This window comes from Clarias gariepinus, chromosome 2 (genome assembly GCF_024256425.1).
Source record: "Clarias gariepinus isolate MV-2021 ecotype Netherlands chromosome 2, CGAR_prim_01v2, whole genome shotgun sequence".
In the NCBI taxonomy this organism is placed as follows: Eukaryota; Metazoa; Chordata; class Actinopteri; order Siluriformes; family Clariidae; genus Clarias; species Clarias gariepinus.
This window is the reverse complement of record NC_071101.1, coordinates 49,872,426-49,896,263: the sequence shown is the minus strand read 5'-3', so window position 1 is coordinate 49,896,263 and position 23,838 is coordinate 49,872,426. Positions and strand designations below refer to the sequence as shown.

Genomic DNA, 23,838 nt, shown 5'->3' with positions numbered 1-23,838 from the left:
TTTTAAAAATATGTAGGCCTCATGGCAGCTGCATCCACAGTGATACCTTTGGGCCTCCTGCACATGAGAGCATTTCAGTTGTGCCTAAGAGGCAGGGGATTTCATTCAAGGGCCAATTCCCGAAGGCAAATAAGGGTTACGTGTAAAGGACTTTGTACCCGTTCTATGTGGTTCAGACCCCGGTTTCTGACTTTGGGTCCCCTTCTAGGATCGTCTTGTCATCGCAAAATGATAATGACGGATGCTTATCTTACCGCTGGGGTGCGGGCTTGGATGGCCGTCCAGCCCAAGAGAGCTGAAGAAGCCATCTGCTCGCATGGCACATCAATTGCCTCGAGATTATGGCTGTATTTTTTTGGCCCTACGGCACTTCCTCCAGCAATTGAGAGGCTACCATGATCTGGTGCCGGTGGACAACACATCGGTATTCTCGTACATAAATCGCCAGGGCGGACTGCGCTCACGCCGCTTGAACAAGCTAGCGCACCAGGTTCTGCTTTGAGCACAGGACAAGTTCCTGTCCCTTAGGGTGATTTACATTCCGGGGCACATGAATGTGGGAGCAGACTTACTGTCCAGACAAGCTGTGACACACGGCGAATGGAGACTTCACCCAGAAATAGTCAGTCAGATCTGGGAAAAATTCTTTATATCAGAGGTGGACCTCTTTGCCTCCCAAGAGACAGCACAATGTCCCCTCTACTACTCTCTGACTCTTCCAGCTCCCCTGGGTCTGGACGCAATGGCCAATACGTGGTCCAAATTACACCTTTATGCGTTTCCTCCGATAGCTCTGCTCCTTGGAGCTCTGGCAGGGGTCTGTCAACAGCGTTTGTGCCTCTTATTGATAGCGCCCTGTTGGTGGACCAGAGTGTGGTTCTCGGATCTAATATCTCTCCTCGATGGCTTACCATGGGTAATTCCAGTAAGTAGGGATCCTCTGTCTCAGAGGACAATATCTCATCCCCGGCCCAAGCTTTGTAACCTTCACGTTTGGATTCTGAACGGGACCAACTAAGTCAAGCTGGTCTTCCAGCCAGCAAAATTGAGACTTTTCTAATTGCTAGTGCTCCCTCCACTAGAAGAGCTTATGTCCTCAAATAGAATGTATTTGAAAGTTGGTGCATGATGAAACATGTAGACCCAATTCACTGTCAAATCGTTTCAGTGCTGGAGTTTCTGCAGGAAAAGTTGTCCTCGGACTTGTGCCCTAGTACTCTCAGGACGTACATACCTAAAATATAAGCCTGCCACATTCTGATTGATGGGGTTTCCATGGGAAAGCACCCTTTATTTGCCCGTTTCATTCGTGGAGCTAAACGCTTGAGGCCACCCACTAGAGCCACTGTCCCTTTGTGGGATTTATCTATTGTGCTCGAAGGTCTAATTGACACCTCTTTCACTAGAGTCAGCGCTGTTAGGTTTTTGCCCCTTAAGATGTTTTTTCTGATGGCCATTACCTCTCTGAAGAGAATTGGAGATCTGCACGCGTTGTCAGTCTCCCCATCCTGCCTAGACTTTACCCCTGGGCTAGTCAAGGCCATCTTGCATCCTACCATACCATACCATACCACTTTATTTCTAAAGCACTTTAAAACAACAACAAAGTTGACCAAAGTGCTGTACAAAAGACAGCAATCAGGACATATACAGTAGGGTATTTTATAATAAAAAGTTAAATTTGATAAATAAAAAAGGAAAATTAAAATTTAAAATGATCGTAACAAGAAAAGGAAACAACTAAGAACATGACGACACAATAATCTACTACTACTAATAATAGTCATAATAAAAATAATAATAATCCAAAGAGAAACAAGATATAAAACACAAAACATCTCAAAATGCTTCACACTGAGTTGAAGGCCAGAGAGTAAAAATGAGTTTTTAACCGTGATTTAAAAACAGCCACTGATGGAGCTTGTCGAATGAGTAAGGGTAACTCATTCCATAATTGAGGAGCAGCTACTAAAAAGGCACGATCACCTCGAAGTTTGCAACGGGTTTTTGGATTTTAAGAAGCAGCTTGTCAGTAGACCTGAGAGAGCGAGATGGAACATATGGGTGCAACAATTCCACCAGATAGGCTGGAGCAAGACCATTTAAACACTTAAATACAAATAAAAGAATTTTAAAACGGATCCGAAAATACACTGGAAGCCAGTGAAGGGAAGCCAAGATTGGGGTAATATGCTCTCGTCTGCCTATACCAGTTAAAAAACGGGCTGTGGCATTTTGTAAGCTGTAAGCACGCCATAGTGGTGTGGCTGATTCCAAAGAACAAAGCATTGCAATAGTCCAGACGAGAAGTTATAAAAGCATGGACAACCGATTCCAGGTCCCGCCTTGACAATATAGACTTAATCTTTGCTACTCGCCTCAAATGGAAAAAACAGGATTTTACCACAGCATTTACTTGACTATCCATTTTTAGAATAGGATCGATTTTAATACCCAAATTTGTAATCAAGGCTTTCTCAGATGGGGCCAAGGAGGCGAGGTCAAACCGAGCAGATTTGCGGGAGCCATTTGGTCTAAACAACATAACTTCGGTCTTTTCCTCATTGACATTTAAGAAATTAAAAGCCAACCACCTTTTAACATCAACAAGGCAGTCCAAAAGAAGCTTGACAGAACATGCACTATTGTGCTTTAATGGGAGGTAAACTTGACAGTCATCTGCATAAAAATGAAAGGAGATGTTATATTTCCGGAAAATAGCTCCGAGTGGGAGCAAATACAAAGAAAATAAAAGTGGACCAAGAATGGAGCCCTGTGGTACCCCCCAAGGAAGGGCAGCAGAGTTGGAAGTGAAACCATCTATATTAACACAGAAGGCTCTATCAGAGAGGTAGGACCTAAACCACCGCAAGGCTGAGCCTGTAATGCCCACCCACTGTTCCAACCTGGATAAAAGAATCTTATGATCTATGGTGTCAAAGGCCGCTGCTAAATCTAGAAGCACAAGTAGTACACAATCTCCGGAGTCGGTTGCTAAAAAAATGTCATTAAAAACTCTTAAAAGAGCAGACTCAGTGCTATGGCAAGTTTTAAACCCAGACTGAAACACTTCTAAAATTGCCTGTTCACCAAGGAAGGGCTGCAGTTGCAAATAGACAATTTTTTCCAGAAGTTTGGCCAAAAAAGGTAGCTTGGAGATAGGCCTAAAATTTGACAAAACAGAGGGATCCAGGCCAGACTTTTTTAGCAAGGGTTGCACCACAGCATGTTTAAAATTTTTCGGCATCTTATTAGAAATTAAACTGCTATTGATAATAGCAAGAATAAAAGGACCCAAAGTGGGGAAAACTTCCTTAACAAAATTAGGAGGGGTAACATCAAAAGGAGAGCCAGATGGCTTACTACTGGACACCAGATCCTCTAAAAAAGAAAGGGAGACAGGCTCAAAATGCTCGAACACATTCATACAAGGTCTTAAAATTGGTGGGTCGCTAACAGATGGTAAAATAAGGGACCTGATGTGTATAATCTTTTTCATAAAATAGTGAAGAAATTCATTACAGGTTTCCATAGAAGCCTTTAGAGGGACAGGTTCCTGAGCATGAAGAACAGTGTTCAATGTGTTAAAAAGAGCACGAGGGTCATGAGAGTTAGAAGCAATAAGATCAGAAAAAAATTTTGTTCTAGCGGCTTTCACAGCTTTTTGATAATGACACCAGCTTCCTCTTAACATTTCCAAACACACCTGTAACCTGTCCTTTTTCCACCTCCGTTCAGCTCTCCTGCATTCCCTTCTAACAGCACGGGTATCATCAGTTAACCATGGCTCTGATCTAGCCTTAGATCGTCTGATTTTTAAGGGAGCTGCCGAATCCAATGCAATCATATCTAGGCATAAACTCAGCCAAAAAATCAGCAAAGTCATTTAAGAAGTCGGCCGGTAGACTACAGCACACAGCAGGGCAGGAGAATGGGCCAGCTCAAAAAGGCTTATTTCAAAGCTGGAGAAAAAGACCGGGAGAAACAACTGTTTACAAACAAACTTTGATTTAAAAACAGTCGCTAGACCACCCCCACGACCGGAGGACCGCAGACAATTTAAATACCGGCAATCACACGGCAGGAGTTCAGAGATCGCGCTGGACTCACCAGGAGACAGCCAGGTTTCAGTCACACAAAGGAAATCCAATTCCTGTGAGGTAAAAAACTCCATTAAGATAAAGGTTTTGTTTACGACGGATCTGGCGTTTACCAGACCCATCTTAATGGGAGCCGGAGCTGATACCGCATTAGTGAGGGGAGCGCGCGCCAGAGGCCGCAGATTCTGGAGATTCACTCCACGCCGGCGCAAGTAGAGTGGGCGGGGTCGCGGTGTAACACTCCACTGATCCGAACCAAAAACAGGCACTAACCAGGAGTCGACATCATCACAAGACCGCCAGGAAACAGAGACGCGAGTACTTGATCCGTGTTTAGCCAGAAAAGCCTTCAATTTTACTGTTACGTTCCACGTGTGCTTTGTTTCCTCATTTGTGTATATCTTGTTCTTTTTTTCCTCACTCCTCCTTTTCTGCATTATTTCTTATTCCTAGGTCTGTTTATTGGTTGACCAGACTGTCAATCATCATTATGACGTCACCATACCTGCCAATCCGCTGACTTGCCGGCTGCATTTGAGGCCTCGAGCTCAGAGTGTGGGTGTGCGCCACGCCAGCGTACCTTGTGCTCCCACGCGGTTTGCAGTCAGTCTTGTGTGTTTCAACAGTATCTTTGAATGCTTAAAGTATCCTGATTCTCGAAGTAATACCTCGTGCATTGTGATTTGATTTATTTATAGATCTTGTTGCTGGCTATTGACTTGTATCGAGTTTAGAGAGTGATAATTCTGCCGTATGGAGTTTTAGTACTACATGTCAAGTTCAAGGTTAGGAATGCATCTTCTTTGGCCTTCATGTTTTGAGCTCGTTAACCATACCCGCTGTGTGTGTAACAATCCGAAAAATGTCAACTGCCATGATTTGGTCTGTTTCGTTTTGAGCTTAGTTTGTATATTGTTAGTCTAGGTTGTGTGTGTCATGCCACCTTTGTACTTGTGTTTTTTTTTAGTTTAATTGAGTTTAGTTAGGGCGTCGTATGCGCTGAAGATTTCGGTTTTCTTTCCTTGTTTTTTTTTCTTTAATTAGTTTAGAGGTTAGACGTAAGGCTGTTTTTGTTTTATTACTTTATTTAATTTGGGTGACACACCTTTTTCTTTTGCTATTTGTCACAATGTATTCCTCTTCACTTAATGCGTATTTATAACGCAATTCAGTAAACACTTTAAACGTAACCCGAGTTGTTGTCATCTTTTGATCTGCCTCACTCAGCTATTGTCTCACTTAAATGTTAGGTTACCATCCCTCCTAAACATCAAACATGTAACATTTACTAAATGCCCACCGCGTTTACCTCGGCGTCCGGCGAGGTGAGCGTGGAGCCCGGTAAAGGAAAGCCGGTATTCCTGATACCAGTGGCGGAAGAGAATCACGTTCTTTATTGTCAAATTGCCCCCAATCCACTGCAGACCAACGAAGATTCAGTAGTGATTGGCGATCATATACCAGTAGTGAGAAGATATTTTGTGAAGCAAATAAAAGTAATAATAAAAACACGAGTAAGACAGACGACAGACGACAAGCCACAAACACTGGCGCCATCTTGGCCTCAATTATCCTCACCCGAACTATCTTCCGAAAGTTTTATTTTCAACCATGCACCCTCTTGTTCTTGAAGCTTTCTGTCCTTCATCTTTTACAGCTCCAGAGCAGGAGAGACTTCACTTACTGTATCCAGTACGTGCTCTCCAGATTTACGTCCACCGCACCAGCCAGTGGCAGAGCATCTTTTTATATGTTATGGGGGCCACAACTGGGGGGGGCAGCGGCCACTACACAGACCTTGTCACACTGGGTGAGAGATGCTATTGCCCTCTCCTATGAAGCGCGTGTGCTCACTTCGCCTCTAGGAATTAGGGCTCATTCAACCAGGGGGATCGCCTCATCTATTGCGCTGGCAAGAGGTATTCCCCTGCAGCAAGTGTGTGACGCGGCAAGTTGCTCCTCTCTGCACACATTTGTTAGATTTTATAGTCTGGATCCTAATGCTACTCCGGGCTCCATGGGACATCCGGTTCTGCGCTCCAATGCCGCACTGCCTGCGTGACTGGACGTCCCTTCAGACAAAATCGATCTGGGGAATGCTTCCGCTTCACTCCTATTTATAATTTGCAGGTGCGTCTCATCAGATGACATCACCTGACCAAGGTTATAGAAGCCAAAATTTGGCGTGTTTGATACACAGATGCTTTACAACCGGCAACACGAAAAGATGTTCCCATAGCTTTTTCACGCAGCATCTTGTTCCTGCCTTTTCAGGGAACAGGGTTACAGCAAAGTAACCCGAGACGAACTGTCTGTGTAATGCTAGGGAAATATGGGTCCCACAAGTGTCATTTTTCGAACCTCTGCTGTTCTGCATATACGTGCTTTCCATGGGTAACATTATTAGAACACATGGAATTAGTTTGCTAGGCTGATGACACTTTGTTACAGTACATACAGTACATCTCATCAAAACCAGATGAAATATCCAAGTTGTGTAGATTAACAGAGTGTGTCCAAGATATAAGATTTGATGACCAATAATTTTCTCTTACTAAATTAAAATAAAACAGAAATATTCATGGATTTCTGGTAGTTCCCACAATAACAAAGACCACAAAAGGGGGTAAAGCCTTTATATATTTAGCTCCTAGGCTTTGGAATAGCCTTCCTGATAATTTTTGGGGCTCAGACACAGTCTCACAGTTTAAAAGCAGTCTCAAGACACATCTCTTTACCTGGCAAATCCATAGTTTATCCCATAACCTGTTCTTTCTTTTTCTACCCATACTGAGGCATTGTGCCAGCTCCAGTAGACAGAGGCGAATCCTGCAAGGATGCTAATAGATCCAGAAAAGGACCATCTCTGGCTGGATTCTGCTTATGATTATTTGGAGCTACACATGCTGCCTCTGAGCTCTCAGTCATCTAGATCCCCTCTGCCATCTGCACCAGTCTGATTCATCCTAGTGCCATCCTGGTGCCGAACCGTCACAGACTCCTTAGACATCTTTTGTTAAATTGAACTTAAAGCTGCCCAACACAGTATGTCAGCATAAAATTCCTGCTATCTGTTATGACCCAAATGAGGATGAGTTTCCTGTTGAGATTGATTCCTCTCAAGATTTCTTCCTATTGTCATCTTAGGGAGGTTTTCCTTTCCAACGTCACCCTTGGTTTGCTCATCAGAGACAATTTGATCATTATGATCTATAAACATTTTTACTTGCTCATACACATTTCCATTTTTTTCATTTTGTAAAGCTGTTTTGAGACTATGACCATTGTTAAAAGTGCTCTATAAATACAATTTATTTGTATTGTCTCTTTGTATCTAAAGATTTCTCTTTTTTTTCAAGTTTTCATGGCAATTACAATTTTTACCATGAATATACAGCATGTTTCTATCTTAATGAATTATTTTATAGATAAAACCTAAATACTGCTATTATATAATATTGTAAGAGGTATATATGAGGTACTCTATGTATCCAGCTAGAAATCTGTAGTCCAACTAGAGGCCATGGATGCCATGATTGACCATTCACACACATTCACACACTATGGGCAATTTGGAAATTGAGGAAACCCACCAAGCACAGGGAGAACATATTTTATGCACATAGACCCTAACAAGGAAATCGAACTGGACCCTGGAGGTGCACACTGTGCGCAGCAGGGGTAGGTTTCGGTCTTGCTTTTCCTGAGGTCCAGTTTCATCATGGTGCTTGGAATGTTCCAGAACAGATAACCTTAAAATAACAGCTAATTATTTATTTCCATACATGTTATTACATAGTTTTAAATTCTCTACTTTTATTCTAGAATGTAAAAAAAATGAATCACTCAATGAAACACATTGAATTAGAAGGTGTGTCCAAATTTTTGACTACTGTTGTCAATATACATAGTATATAACATATTGATTTTTTCTTCCATTAAACATATTCCAGATAAATTATTCCAAAGACTTGTATGAACTAAATAAACATATATATATATATATATGTATAACAAAATTTGACATTCTCACCCATAAAGAAGTTCAGCCCTAATTATGCATTTGTTGAGCATTGATTTACTTCTTCACTCAGCATGGTCACCTTTTTCTACTATTCCACAATAGTAGAAATATACTTTTACCTTTGGAAAGTTCCAAAAGCACAGATAACTGTATATTTTATAACAAATTTTTAATTACAAAACTCATAAACAGCTCATACTTACATTATAATTTTAAATATCTACTGTGTTTCTAAATGCAAAGGAAACTTAAAAAATCATGTTGTAATATTTTTTTTTTAAATTTACTTTATAGATGCATGTTGTATGACACAATAACAATATAAACAATATTATTTATATCCTAAAGCCTGGAGGTTGTTTTAGGAGATTTGGGGCACAGGCAGGGTGCCAATTGATCGCACACACACAATTTGGGAATGTTATTTTGCCCAGGCTCTATGTCTTTGGACTGTGGAATGAAACCAGAGCACCCAAAGGAAATCCACCAAGCATGGGAAGAACACGCAAACTCCACACATCCAGACCAGAGGCAAAAATCAATTCCTCAATGCTGGAGATGCAAGGCAACAGTGCCAACTACTGCACCACTATGCCACCTATTATTACTATTATTGGGATTATAATTATTATTGTTATTATAATTTTGTATTTTTGTTATTCCTAACTAATATTTGGGCACATAAACAATAATACTTAAAACATATTATGAAATGTTCATGAATGAACATTGATTAATGCAGAGTCTGCTTGGAATATTTGCAGAGTTATAATCAGTCTAGAGCATCTTCTAAACCATGGGTAAAACAGCGCATAAATAAATGGATTAATAGTAGAATTAAGATATATCATAATAAGGACTTTCTGGAAAGTTTCTGGCTGTATTTTAATTACATCACCTAACAAAGTAAAAATAAAATACGGTAGTAAACACATCAAAAACACAAACACTAAAATGCCGAGGACTTTAGCTGCTTTTCTCTCAGATTTCATCGAGTGTGAGGTGATTTTCTGTGTTTTAGGCCGTGTGTGATTATTAAGCTCTCTGATGGCAGTGGCATGTTTTTTAGCAATCACAAAAACTAGACTATACAATATGATTATGACAGAAAGTGGAAATATGAATGAATGTACAAGATCAATTACAGACCAAACCTCATTCAGAAAGAGAAAACACTCTCCAGGACACATTGAAATGCCCATGAAACTTCTATTAAAATACAGAACTGCTATGACATAAACCACACACAAACCCCAGTTACAATAAACCACAATGCACATTTTCTTTCTAGAGATTGTAGTTGCGTAGAAAAATGGATTTGAGAGCGCCAAATACCGATCTACAGAAATCAAAGCAACATTATAGAAGGACACATTCCCAAGAAAAAAAGCAGTGATCAGCAAACAAAAGCAGTAACCTCTTTCAAAAATCCAGCATGACTCAATTGTCCAGATTAACACTGAAAGCATCACTAAAGCACCAATAAGAAAATCCGAGACAGCCAGAGAGAGCACTAGGGTGTTAGTAGGTGTGTGAAGCTGCTTGAAGTGAAGAACAGACATGATGATGAGCAGATTTCCACACACAGTTAGCATAACCACAGCAGTTGAACACACATACAGTAAGATATAAACTGCAGAAGATACAGATCTCTCTGGACAGGCGAAATGCTCACAGCGATCAGACTGATTAAACTCTGTCAGATTCATAAAGTTGGGCATTTTTGTAATGTTCAAAGGTGGTGAAAAATTACCTCATGAATGAGTAATACCATTGTAAAGCAGTAACATGAAATAGCTTATGACTCAACCAGCCCTGCAGTTTTTATAGTGTAGAAATTAACCACACCCCCTAGTTTAAGTGACAGCATAATACATGATGCCATGTGTCAAAGTCACCAGAGAATTAAGCATGGTATAAGGTGAAATTCCATGGAAAAGAATTAATGATAATAAAAAAAAACCTACATAATAATTTTATAAAAGCCTTTTTATAAAAATTTTTTTTTGAAACATTACGGTAGGGTAATCAAGTACCATTTTCTTGGGTAAACTATGTAAATATTTGATTATTTTTATTAAATAGCTTGAATTGTAACATGGGCAGCGTAGTGGTTAGCACTGTCACCTTGCACCTCCAAGGTCCTGGTTTGATTCCCACCTCAGGTCTGTGCATGGAGTTTGCATGTCCTCACCGTGCTTTGTGGGTTTTTCTGGGTACCCTTATTTTATTGTATAGTCAAAGTATGCAAATTAGGCTTACTGAGGTTGACTGGTGTGTGTGTGTGTGTGTGTGTGTGTGTGTGTGTGTGTGTGTGCTCTGTGATGGATTGGCACCCCTTTCATGGTGTACCCAGCGTCTCCTCTCCTCTCCTCTTTGGTCTTCCTCTAGACCTTCTGTCTGGCTCGGTTTTAACCTTAGTATTCTTCTACCAATATGCTCACAAATGTCCAAACCACCTCAATCTGGCCTTTCAGACACTAATCCAACACATCTAACATTGGTTGTCCCTCTGATGAAGCAATTTTTGATCCTATGTATCCTTGTCACTCCCAAAGAGAACCTCAACATCTTTATCTCTGACACATTGACAATGGCAGCAATGTTGTTGATAGTTCTATGACATTTATCATGCACAAGTTGACAAATGGTTTCAACATTTTTGAGGAATGAGCTTTAAAGGTCTTCCTGCTGCCTTGTCATTGAATAATAATGTTCTTTCACTCTGTAAGTATGCATGCCACCCAAAACACTTAGAGCAATTAATTGCAGCATCACCATGTACTTGCTAAAATATGTTAAACATCTCTGATGGAGATTTGGCCAGTTTCATGCAGAATTCCATGTTTGTGCTTTGTTCTAACTTGCTGTCTATAATAAAATTGCAGCATCAGTTGACCAGCTCCAGATTTAAACATGAAGATGTTTTTTTTTGGCACACTGATGAAAGCTCAGTGCATCCTGTGCATGCAGTCTTGTGCTACAATCTGCATGTTACAAAACTCACTTAATCGCTCATCATCTTAACTGCTTCATCGAAAACCCAGAGGAATCTAACCTAGACCCTGGATGTACAAGGGGACAGTGCAAACCACTACACCACTATGCCGCCTGGTACAAAACTAATCTTAAATCTTTTGATACCACCTCGTATACAAACACCCACTTAGATGATTCATTTAAATAGTAATGAAAGTCCTGAAATTTTTTATTTGTTAAGTCCAAGGCCCCTCATATTCTGGTTAATAATGATTATGGATTAGAGATGCCAGTTTCTCTGTGCAACATAAAAAGGGTTTGAGAGAACTGATTGGATTGATCAATATATAGTACAACTGGAAAGATTTACTCAGGTCAGCAATGTCTCTTCCTAGATAACTGCAGAATCCAAGCTCAGGTCAAACAACGTTTGTCAAAAGTATAAGTTATTGTACTGTATAGGCAAGTAATGATTGATTACACAGACAAAGGAAAAGCCTTCCGGGTGAAGTTTTGACCAGATGGGCTTTTGAAGGAGTAAAGGTGTACCATTCATCCCCAAGAACATTGTACCGTCTTTTAAGCACAGTGTTTGTGTATTGCATAAAGTGAATTATGCAGAAGAAGGACTACCTCTGAATTTTTCAGCGGAACCTCAAATCATTAATCTCTAAATGAATCATTAAAGTCTACTTATTTAAGTATATAATAAAATATATTATTAACACTTTTAAAATACAGAGAACCCCTCGACATGAGTAAGTGTGTCCAAACTTTTTTAAATTGTATTTTATAATTTGCCTTCATGTATAATTAATGCATAGTTTTTATAACAACATTTTCCTTCCATCACATATGTGTGTTAAACAATCATTCTGCTCCTGGCAAATTTTAGAATTTTTATTTAAAGCTTCTGTAATAATCCACTACTTCCTACAAATATTGGTATTAGAAAATGCAATACAATACATTTTTTAATTGTTTCTATTTGTTACAGAAGTTTGAATAATATATTATAAAATAGCAATATTTAAACAGATCAGTATGAGTGATTTTCATGAAATAACATTAATTAATGCTGAGCCTTTTTGGGATATTTTCAAAGTAATTATTAATTTAATGCACCTCCTGAACCAGGGGTAAAACAGGGCATAAATTATTGGATTGATTGTGGAATTAAGATAAAGTATGATCAAAACTTTCTGAAAAGTTTCAAATTTTACTTCAATAACACCACCTAATAAACTGTAAATAAAATAAGGAAGCAAGCAAATTAGAAACACAGACACCAAAATGCCGAGGACTTTAGCTGCTTTTCTCTCAGATTTCATCGAGTGTGAGGTGATTTTCTGTGTTTTAGACCGTGCATGATTATTAAGCTCTCTGATAGCAGTGGCATGTTTCTTAGCAATCATAAAAACCTGACTATACAGTATAATAATGACAGAAAGTGGAAATATAAATGTATGTATAAGATCTATTACAGACCAAACTTCATTAAAATAGTAAAAGCACTGTCCAGGACACAAAGCCATACTCATGAGGTTTTCATTAGTGCAAAAGAATGCTATGACATAACCCAAACACAAACACCAGTGAAGATAAACCACAATGCACATGGTCCTTTTAGTGATTGTGTTTGTGTAGAAAAATGGGTTTGAGAGAGCCAAATACCGATCTACAGCAATGAGAGCGATATTATAGATGGACAGGTTACCGAGAAAAAAAGAAGTAATTATCCAACAGATGCAGTAACTCCTATCGAATATCCAACATGACTCAATTGTCCAGACAAATGTTGGCAACATCACGAAAGCGCCAATGAGGAAATCCGACACTCCTAGAGAAATCACAAGCATGTTAGTGGGTGTGTGAAGCTGCTTGAAGAAAAAAACAGAGATGATGATGAGCAGATTTCCACACACTGTTAGCAGAACCACAGCAGCTGAACATACGTACAGTAAGATATAAACTGCAGGAGATACAGATCTCTCTGGACAGGAGAAATGCACACAGTGATCTGACTGGTTAAACTCTGACAGGTTCATGAATACAGAATTTTTGTAATGCAATGTAAAGAGTCTTTGGATTCGAAATTGGATTCTATTATTTTTAAAACAGTAACATCAATTAACTTATGGCTCAAGTAGCTCTGTTTTTATAATTTAGAGACTAATCACACCCCCTCACTTTGAATGACAATACTAACCACACCCCCTCACTTTGAATGACAATACTAACCACATGATTTAATGGTTATGGCCAAAGAATTATAAAATGCAGTAATAAAAAAATTTGACATTCAAATTGACAAGTGTAAATATAACATTATTATTCCTTGTCTGTCGTTTAAAATGTTGTGTTCTCTACAGGCATTCAAATGTTTATTTTTTTTAAACATTATTTAATTATTAGGATGTAAAATTCTGATTCTCTGACGCACTGTGCTCAGCCTCTACACTTCACCTTTTCTGGCAAAAAAACCCCAAAAAAACAATGCTAGCAGGTTTTCCTGGATCGCTGTTTGGATTTCCAACCATTCTTTTTTAAATGTGCCGGCGGCTAAAACACTCTGTAACAAGTATAAACTACTTCATACTGACTATAATACTATCATTCTGAGCACACAAGAATAACTGATGATCCACACCCAAAAATGTTCTAGTGACCTCTCTCCACAAAACTGCATGAGACAAAACATTAGATGTGCCCTCATAAAATAAACTTTACCTTATTTTCATCATATTATCTGTTTTTTAGCCTGCTGAGAACACAAACTGGTTTTACAAAATCAGTTACAAAAATAATAAATTCTCTTATGTTATTTTTATGATCAGTGTTCTACCACTAGGGGGCTCCACCATTCACATGGACTGGGGTGTGTGGAAATAACAGAAACATCATCATACACAAGAAAATAATGATAAATTACATTTCATGCTTGAAAAAAGCTGTCGACTAAACTATGCATAGCACAGCTACTAAATTAGACCCCTACAACAGCAAACTGCAAAAGTACTTTTTTGTTTATATATATATATATATATATATATATATATATATATATATATATATATATATATAGGCATAGCTCCAGTTGCACATGGTTCTAGTGGTAAAGAGTAAGTTGTGTTGTGCATTTGTTGTTGAAAAAGGTCTTTTGATGGAGAAAAAGGATCCATAGTTGAGTATAATTTCCATTCATATGGAAGCAGTCATGAAGGGTGATTTGGCCGGTTTTATGCAGAGTTCCATGTTTGTGCTTTGTTCTTACTTGCTGTCCATGATGAAATTGCAGATGTTGTAATGCATGTGGTAAGAATGGCAACAGTTTACCAGCTCCATATTTAAATATAAAGATGTTGGCACAGGGTGCCATGAATGAGTGCCATGACGGAGTTTGAAAAACGTGGCGGAACAATTCCTTCCCAAACCTATTCCATTCCCCTGATCTTACAACACCTGATGCCTACTTGTGGGGAATGATAAAGTAGAGTGTGTTCAACTGTAAAGATCCATCAAGAACTGTTCCTTCATTACATGGCCAAATCATTTCCTTTTGCAGGAGTCTGCAGCAACCTTTGTTCCTAGAATCTAGGTTCAACAATATAAACACTGTGTACAGCGAGGTGGTGCACACATTTCAGACACTTACATATTCCGTGGTAAATTAACACGCTACTAGTGTATTTTAGGAAAGCCCTGCAGAGGGTAGTTAAGGCTGCACAGAGGACAGTGGGGATCAGGCTCCCCTCTATCACTGAACTGTACACTGCAAGAATGGAGGAAGAGCTCTCTGCATTATTAAAGACTCCACTTACCCTGCACATGCTCTATTTCAACCTCTTCCCTCAGGCAGAAGACTAAGGATCCTTCAGTGCAAGATCACCAGGCTTAAAAACAGCTTCTATCCTGAGGCAATTCGACTGCTGAACTCTAGCCGTGCTCTGTAGGTCTTCTTCCATCAAAGCTGCTAACAATGGAAAATATTTAATTACAATATCTAACTCTATATTTCTAGTGTAATATATAACCCTATAGTGCAATACATATATAACCCAATAAGTTCAATGTACAAAATGTACAATATAGGTTTTGAAAATGTGCAATACACTATGTACAGTTTACATCTTAATTCTTGCATAATATATCTCTGACTGCTTTTATTTATATTTATGTATATACATATATACAACCTTATATTTATATTACTCTGTTATCCATGTGGCTTAAACGGAACCAGGGTCCTAATTTTGTACCATAACATGGAAGTTATGTTATAAACATTGTCAATAAAAATGTTACTTAGCTAGTTAGTTTTTGTTAATATATGTTGTAATTTATGTTAGGTCTCTCTGTCCTGTCTCTGCTAGCCAGCTAACTAGGCCTCTTGGTTAGCTAGTTTAGTGTCTCTGTTAATTTATGTTGTAAATTTATGTTGCATGTAGCACCTTGGTCCTGGAGGAACGTTGTTTCGTTTCACTGTGTACTAACTGTATATGGTTGTAATGACAATAAAGCCTACTTGAACTTGAACTTGAAGTGTGTATGATAATAAAGAATCCTTAAATCCTTAATTCACCAGTGGCATTAATAAAATTTTGTTGAGAAAATCCGATAATTAGGGGGATGTCAGAGATTATCTTTTTCTTGTGCCATGGGGTGCTTGTCCCCAACACACACACACACACACACACACACACACACACACACACACACACACACACACACACACACACATGTAGTATGCAATCAGTCAATCACCATGGGATTCTTTGTTAAACACAAGGCAAGATGTATGGCTCTTAGAAATAAAATACAAAGTCAATAGGTTTATGTATAATTGTAACCAAAGGTAGGCAGGTGGCACTTCTTGTTTAAAGTTACCTTTCATAACAACATGGAGGCCTATTTACATATGTTTAGGAAAATGGCAGAGCAGAAGGGATGGCTTCATAGGGAGTAGAATAGAGTCCTCATTACCTTGCTTATGGGGAAGCCCATTAGCCTTGTTTTTTCCTCCCTGGGCTCCGAAGAGGTAAAGGAATACGAGCAGCTAAAGATGGAATTACTTACTCAGTGTGGTCTCTAGAGCAGATAGGCAAAGAAGGCATACTCAACCACTTTTCCCTGGTGCAAGTAAAAAAGCAATCTGGAGCCAAAGCCCTGCATAGTATGTTCCTCTGCCCCAACAAGGAAACCTACATCACACCCCTGCCATAGATCACATGAGATGAGCCCATGCCCACAGAACTTAAGCCAGCTGAATTATCTACTTCTTGAGGACACTTGCATGTCAGCCATGCTGATGAGAGAAGCAGTCCTGGCCCTTCATGACTATGGAAACTGCCTTGCCCGAGCACTGAAGGACAGGACAGACACTAGGGGCTGAACGTGAGCCCACCCCTAACTTTATCCAGATTGCTTCCCTGTTTCAGCAGGTCGGCAATAAAGGCAATTTTGGCCAACAGCAGAAAAAACACCCAGGCTTGTCACATAAAGGGTCATTTTAAAATAACAGGGTAATAATTAAGGAGCTAATATAGCTCACCCGCTCAAAGAAATGTGCTTGAAATTGTTTAAGTTGTCCCAATAGACAGTGTTTGGTCACAGGGTTAAGCTCTCGCGAGCATGCACGATCACAGCGCGAGGGAACCCGGAAGCAGAGTCTGGTCACGTGCTCCAGCATAAAGCTGGAACCAGCAAAGGACTCAGGAAGCAGAGATGATGTACACAGCGCTGTTAATAGAGAGAGAGAGAGAGAGTTTGTTTGCTGATTTCAAAGGATTACTTTTCCCCGGACGGATTAATCCTTGTGGACACCTACAATTCACCTCTTGTTCCGTTTCTCCATATCTCCTATCTTTTCATCAACTCTGACCAGCTTCCCTGTCCCTGCTGAAGAGAAGCACCCCCAGTGCATGATGCTGCCACCACCATATTTGACAGTGAGAATGGTGTGTTCAGAGTGATGTGCAGTGTTAGTTTCCGCCACACATAACGTTTTGCGTTTTGGCCAAAAAGTTCCATTTTGGTCTCATCTGACCAGAGCACCTTCTTCCACATGTTTGCTGTGTCCCCCACATGGCTTGTGGCAAACTGCAAATGGGATTTCTTATGATTTTCTTTTAACAATGGCTTTCTTCTTGCCACTCTTTTATAAAGGCCAACTTTATGCAGTGCACGACTAATAGTTGTCCTATGGACAGATTCCCCCACCTGAGCTGTAGATCTTTGCAGCTCGTCCAGAGTCACCATGGGCCTGTGAGTTCAGGTGGACGGGCTTGTCTTGGTAGGGTTACAGTTGTGCCATACTTCTTCCATTTCTGAATGATCTCTTGAACAGTGCTCTGTGGGATGTTCAAGGCTTTGGAAATCATTTTGTAGCCTAAGCCTGCTTTAAATTTCTCAATAACTTTATCCCTGACCTGTCTGGTGTGTTCTTTGGATTTCATGGTGTTGTTGCTCCCAATATTCTCTTAGACAACCTCTGAGGCCGTCACAGAGCAGCTGTATTTGTACTAACATTAGATTACACACAGGTGCACTCTATTTAGTCATTAACACTCATCAGGCAATATCTATGGACAACTAACTGCACTCAGACCAAAGTGGGCTGAATAATTAAGCACACCCCACTTTGCAGTTATTTATTTGTAAAAGATATTTGGAATCATAAATGATTTTTGCTCCACTTCTCACGTGTACATCACTTTGTATTGGTCTTTCACATGAAATTTCAATGAAATTGATTGATGTTTGTGGCTGTAAGGTGACAAAATGTGGAAAGGTTCAAGGGGGCCAAATACTTTTGCAAGCCACTGTATTTTATATATATTGGTTTTGGTGCACCTTGTTTGTTTGTTTGTTGAATACACTTGGGTTTGGTTTAGAAATTGTTGTTGTGTCGCTTCTTCACTTGTCCCACCATGATTGTTCAATACCAGGATCGTTGTTATTAAACCCGTATTTAGATTCACGACCCCGTAGCATTGTAACTAGTGGTTTAAATAAATCCAAACATTACAGGCTGAAGCACTGCTGTGGACAGGTACAGAAAATCAAAACAAAATGAATACACTGATTCACCTGGCTCACTTCACCTTGGGACTGGAGTTAAAAACCTGTGCCAGTACTGCCAGGAAGCTAACCTCTATCCTGTTAATTCCATTGTCCATCATCAGCATTCCATTTAAACATATTGGTATAGATCTGGATGGCCCACTTCTAAAACCTGCAAAAGGTCACAAAAACATTTTGATTATAGTAGACCCCCTAGTACCCAGAAGCCACCCCACACTGCAAAGCCAAGCAAGAAACAATATGAGAGAATTAGTGTTTCTCTTCACCCAGGTGGGCTCGGTCAAGAATCTCCTCACAAATCAAGGTACACCGTTTTTTCCCTAAGGTAAAGACAGATATAAACTGGTTATTGCAGTTCAAGCAGATCTGCACCTCTGTGTACCACCCCCAGATGGATGACCTGGTGAAGCGCTTCAACCAAATGATCAAATTTTACTTAGAGTACTGAAGTGCTGTCAGTCCCTGCCACTGCTACTTATTTAGATACTGCAGTCTTTTCCCTTCTGTCCTGACAGAAAATAGAGGGGCCTCTATTTCATACAATTTCCCTTTGGGATTAATAAAGTACTCTCTCTCTCTCTCTCTCTATCTATCAACAAATGCAATGGTGGGTAGTCAACAAAAGAGCAAAAGCATAAGTGGAAACAACTACTTCCATATGTCCTGTAGATATTTTGTGAAATGCCTCAAGCCCTGTTGCACCAAGGTCCAATATTCATTAGAGCCACATGAATCCTTATCATCCTGCAGGGAATGATGTTGTAGAACTTTAATCAGACATTATCAAACTTGCTCTGCTCCCAAACAGACTTGTTGGCCATAATCTTTTGTGGAATTGATATGTATAACATAGGGAATAGTGCACAGCAGAACACAGAAGGGCAGACAGGAAACAGGGGAAAGCAGGTCGGGACAGAAGGGAAGACAGGGATTTTGTGTTTCAACAAAAGACTGCAGTATATGGTAAGTTGCAGTGGCAGAGACTGTGTAAGAAACCCCACATAAGAAGATCTGTGTGCATGGGACTGACAACAGTGGAATTGCATGGACTCATTAAAGATCCTAATAGCTGTAGGTATACACAATCTTCATGGATAGACACAATCTGCCTCGGTTTGTTACTGACTGTAAAAGTAAAACTAGGAACCAGAATAGAAAACAGATGCCAGTTGATTCCTGAGAGATTGTAAGACCAGATGAGCAGTGCTGAGGATTGGAGTAAACATGGTGCATGCATCGTAAGAAGCATCTTAGCCAGACTAAAGAGAAAAAAATGAAAAAAAAAAATGGACCATTGCTAAATCCAAAGTTTCCTCTTTCGAATAAAAACTAATTTTGCAATTCATTTGGAAGTCCCAGAGTCTAAAGAAAGAACAGAGAGGCACAGAATCTCAGTTCAAAATTAGTCCAGCTAGATGTTAATGATGATTCCGGGTGCCTTATGCTAGTGTTGGTCCATTGTGTTTTATCATGTCCAAACATAACATAGAAAAGTAATTAAAAAAGTAAATTCTGGCCATGCAAGAAAAGCACCAGAACCTGTGTATCACAGGCGACCCTACACATGGCCCTGGTGAGTTTGGAGAACTTTTAATGTGTATCTCCCTTTCTAAAGACTTCTTTTTTTAAGTTTCTATGGCAATTGCAGTTTTTACCATAAATATAAGGCATGTTAATGTCTTAATGGCTGGTCTTATAGATAAAAATCGAAATGCTAATATGGTACAATGTTTATGAGGTACTCCATCCATTTAGCTAGAAACATCAGTCCAACTAGGGACGTTGAAGGCCCTGGTTGACCATTCACATTCTTTACAACTAAAGTTAGGCAATTTGGAAATGGAGGAAACCCACCAAGGATAGAACAACATACTCTATACAAACATACTCTGGGGCAGAACTGGAGGTGTAATGATATGAGCAGTAGAGGTACGTTTTAGTCTTGCTTTCCTATGATAGTCTTCACGAGAGCTTCATTATGGTGCTTGATGGGTTCTCCAAATGCACTTGATTATACTTGCAAAAATTGTTCCAGAACAGCTGTTCTTAACTGTAATTACCTATTTTCACACGTGTTGTTTCATAGTTTTAAATTTCCCACTATTGTTCTAAAATGTAGAAAATGAATCTTTAACAAAAAACACATTGAATTAGAAGGTGTGTCCAATAATTTGACTATTGTTGTGTGTGTGTGTGTGTATAATACATATATACATAATTTATTTATTTTTCTTCCATTAAACATATTTTAAATTAAATTATTCCCGAACCTTTGTATAAACTTAATAAATGAATACATACAACAAAATGTAAAATTCCAACCCATAAAGGTTTTCAGGAATAAACATTTTGTTTTATGCATTTATTTATTTCGTTACTCAGCATGATCACCTGCAGACTGAAATGCCTTACAGCACCTAAATATCAGTATAACAATGATAAATAAAGGTGTTTTTGATTACTTTTTCTATTACACAAAACCATACCATTTTCATATTAATATACTTTTTCCCTTGCTAATGTACTATCCTAGGATGGTTTATATCTGTTCCTATACAGGTTAATGTATATTTGATAACACAACTTTTTTAATGACAAACGCTGCCACAAATAGCTTATTTCTCTATATAATTTTAAACATCTAGGAAGTTTCTAAATGCAAAGGAAAAAATAATAAATTGTTTAAATTTACTTCATAGATTTATATTGTATCATATAATAGCAATATAAACAATATAATTTATATCCTGAAGCTTATTATAGGAGACTTTGCACACACACAATTTGGGAATATTACTAAGGCTGCATGTCTTTGGACTGTGGAATGAAACTGGAGCCCCCAAAGGAAATCCACCAAGCATGGAAGGAACAGGCAAACTCCAAACATCCAGACCAGAGGCAAGAATCAATGCTGGAGATGAAAGGCAACAGTGCTAACTACTACACCACTATCCCACCTATTATTACTATCATAACTATAACTATTTTGTTGTTATACTTTTGTTTTTTATTATTCATAACAGTAATATTTGGGCACATAATAAACAATAATGATTACTACAATGATGCAAAATTTATGAATAAACTATGATTATTGCAGAGTCTGCTTGGAATATTTGCAGAGTTATAATTAGTCTAGAGCATCTTCTAAACCAACAACACATAATAACACATTTATTTATTTTTTTTTGCCGGTGGTGGTACTGAGCGAAAGTGGGTGCTACTAGGATATAAAAATTTAATTTGTTAAAATGTTTTTATTATTTATTAAAGAAAATTATTATAACAGCCTACTGCATTTAATTTCTTATAATAACACAAAAACAAAAGTGTGACTAAATGACAATTTTATGGTCATTATGGAAAACAGTATCTTCATTTACATTTTCTTAGACACTTTTTGTTTAGAAAGGCCATATCTGAAGAGTAAATGATCATGAATAATGCTGTAATTTACACCAGAGAAGACAAAAAACTGCTGCACAATAAGCCTTTCAGTCAGGTATGTGAAAGAGGAAGGTACTACAGGATAAAAAAATAAAATATATATATATATATATATATATATATATTATATATATATATATATATATATATATATATATAAAGAAAAAGTCTAGGATTAAGCGGAGAGGGGCACTGATGATCTTATACAAAGAAGGGACATTTATAGCATAAATATGATGATGCAAAAACAGACACTCAGGATCAAACAGTGCAAACAGGTGCATGATAAAAAAGGTTGTTTTTAGACCTTATACACAGTCATACTTCTGACACTATCTTTATGACACTATCAAAAAGCCATTCCTGTCATAAATTAAGGATTTTTTTTTACAAAATTGTAACATTATCATAATATAGTTTTACTTTTGATAATTTATTATCCTAGGTAGGTTCTGAAGGCACAGATTATATTTTAGAACAGAAAGGTTATAATAAAAAAACATGTAGCACATACTTGCATTATAATTTTTCAACATCTAACATTCTAAATGCATAAAAGTAAATAAAAAAATGCATTGTTTGAATTTACACCATATTAGCTGCATATTGTATGTGTGTGTGTGTGTGTATATATATATATATATATATATATATATATATATATATATATATATATATATATATATATATATATATATACACACACACCCTTATAAGGGCGATTTTATATGTACGCATAGTATATATATATATATATATATATATATATATATATATATATATATATATACACTATGCATTATATTAATTGCCCTTAATTATTATTATTATTATTATTATATGATTATGGAAGATTCATGAAAGAACATTGATTAATGCAGAGTCTGCTTGAAATATTTGCAGAGTTATAATCAGTCTAGTGCATCTCCTAAACCATGGGTAAAACAGAGCATAAATAAATGGATTAATGGTAGAATTAAGATATATCATAATAAGGACTTTCTGAAAAGTTTCTGGCTGTATTTTAATAACATTTCCTAAAAAAGTGAAAACAAAATATGGAAGTAAACACACCAAAAACACAGACACTAAAATTCCAAGTACTTTTGCTGCTTTTCTTTCAGATTTCATTGAGTGTGAGGTGACTTTCTGTGTTTTAGGCAGTGTGAGATTATTAAAGTCTCTGATAGCAGTGGCATGTTTCTTAGCAATCACAAAAACTAAAGTATATAATATAATTATGACACAAAGGGGAAATATAAATGAATGAACAAGATCAATTATAGAACAAATCTCATTAAAAAAGAGAAAACACTCTCCAGGACAAATGAAAAAAGTCATGAAACTTCCATTAAAATACAGAACTGCTATGACATACATCAGACACAAACACCAGTTTAAATAAACCACAATGCACATTTTCCTTCTAGAGATTATGTTTATGTAGAAAAATGGATTTGAGAGAGCCAAATATCTATCTACAGCAATCAGAGCAATATTGTAGATGGACACATTCCCAAGAAAAAAAGAAGTAACCATTAAACAGAAGCAGTAACCTTTTTCAAAAATCCAGCATGACTCGATTGTCCAGATTAACACTGGAAGCATCACAAACGCGCCAATGAGAAAATCTGACACAGCCAGAGAGAGAACAATTGTGTTTGTTGGTGTATGAAGCTGCTTGAAGTGAAGAACAGAGATGATGATGAGCAGATTTCCACACAATGTTAGAAGAACCACAGCACTTGAACACACGTACAGTAAAATATAAACTTCAAGATATACAGACCTCTGTGGACAGAAGAAATGCTTACAGCGATCAGACTGGTTAAACCCTGTCAGGTTCATAAAATTGAGCATTTTTCCAATGTTTAAAATATGTAAACAATTACCTCATAAATTAGTACAACCATTGTAAAAGAGTTACATTAAATAACTTGTGACTCAATCAGCTCTGGTGTTTTTATAATTTAGAAATTGATCACACCCCCTTGTTTGAGTGACAGCATAACACATCACCTCATGTCTTCTAGTTATTGTCCAGACAATTAAGCATGCTATAAAACAAAATTTCATGTACAAAAAGTTCATGAGAAAACACAAAGGCACAGGTGGAACATGCAAACTGCAGACACAAAGGCTAAAAGACCTGCTTTGTCCACACTTTCTTCGGTTTTGTTTATTTTTTGCAATTTAACCTTCATT

At 38.1% G+C, this 23,838-nt stretch overlaps 3 protein-coding genes across 3 annotated transcripts; all 3 read right to left on the bottom strand.

Moving 5' to 3' along the window:
* Positions 1–8,840: 8,840 nt before the first annotated feature.
* LOC128515434 (trace amine-associated receptor 13c-like) lies at positions 8,841–9,845 on the bottom strand. The gene has a single exon (XM_053489572.1). It carries the CDS (start codon positions 9,843–9,845, stop codon positions 8,841–8,843), a length of 1,005 nt encoding a protein of 334 aa, XP_053345547.1.
* A 2,313-nt stretch (positions 9,846–12,158) lies between these two features.
* Positions 12,159–13,151, bottom strand: LOC128518043 (trace amine-associated receptor 13c-like). Its single transcript, XM_053491173.1, has one exon. The coding sequence runs from the start codon at positions 13,149–13,151 to the stop codon at positions 12,159–12,161; it is 993 nt and encodes a 330-aa protein (XP_053347148.1).
* Positions 13,152–22,488: 9,337 nt separating this feature from the next.
* Positions 22,489–23,481, bottom strand: LOC128545697 (trace amine-associated receptor 13c-like). The gene has a single exon (XM_053516228.1). The coding sequence runs from the start codon at positions 23,479–23,481 to the stop codon at positions 22,489–22,491; it is 993 nt and encodes a 330-aa protein (XP_053372203.1).
* Between the last annotated feature and the right edge of the window lie 357 nt (positions 23,482–23,838).

Coding starts and splice junctions, on each gene's coding strand:
- LOC128515434 (XM_053489572.1), bottom strand. CDS start 9,845: ATGCCCAACTTTATGAATCTGACAGAGTTTAATCAGTCTGATCGCTGT.
- LOC128518043 (XM_053491173.1), bottom strand. CDS start 13,151: ATGAACCTGTCAGAGTTTAACCAGTCAGATCACTGTGTGCATTTCTCC.
- LOC128545697 (XM_053516228.1), bottom strand. CDS start 23,481: ATGAACCTGACAGGGTTTAACCAGTCTGATCGCTGTAAGCATTTCTTC.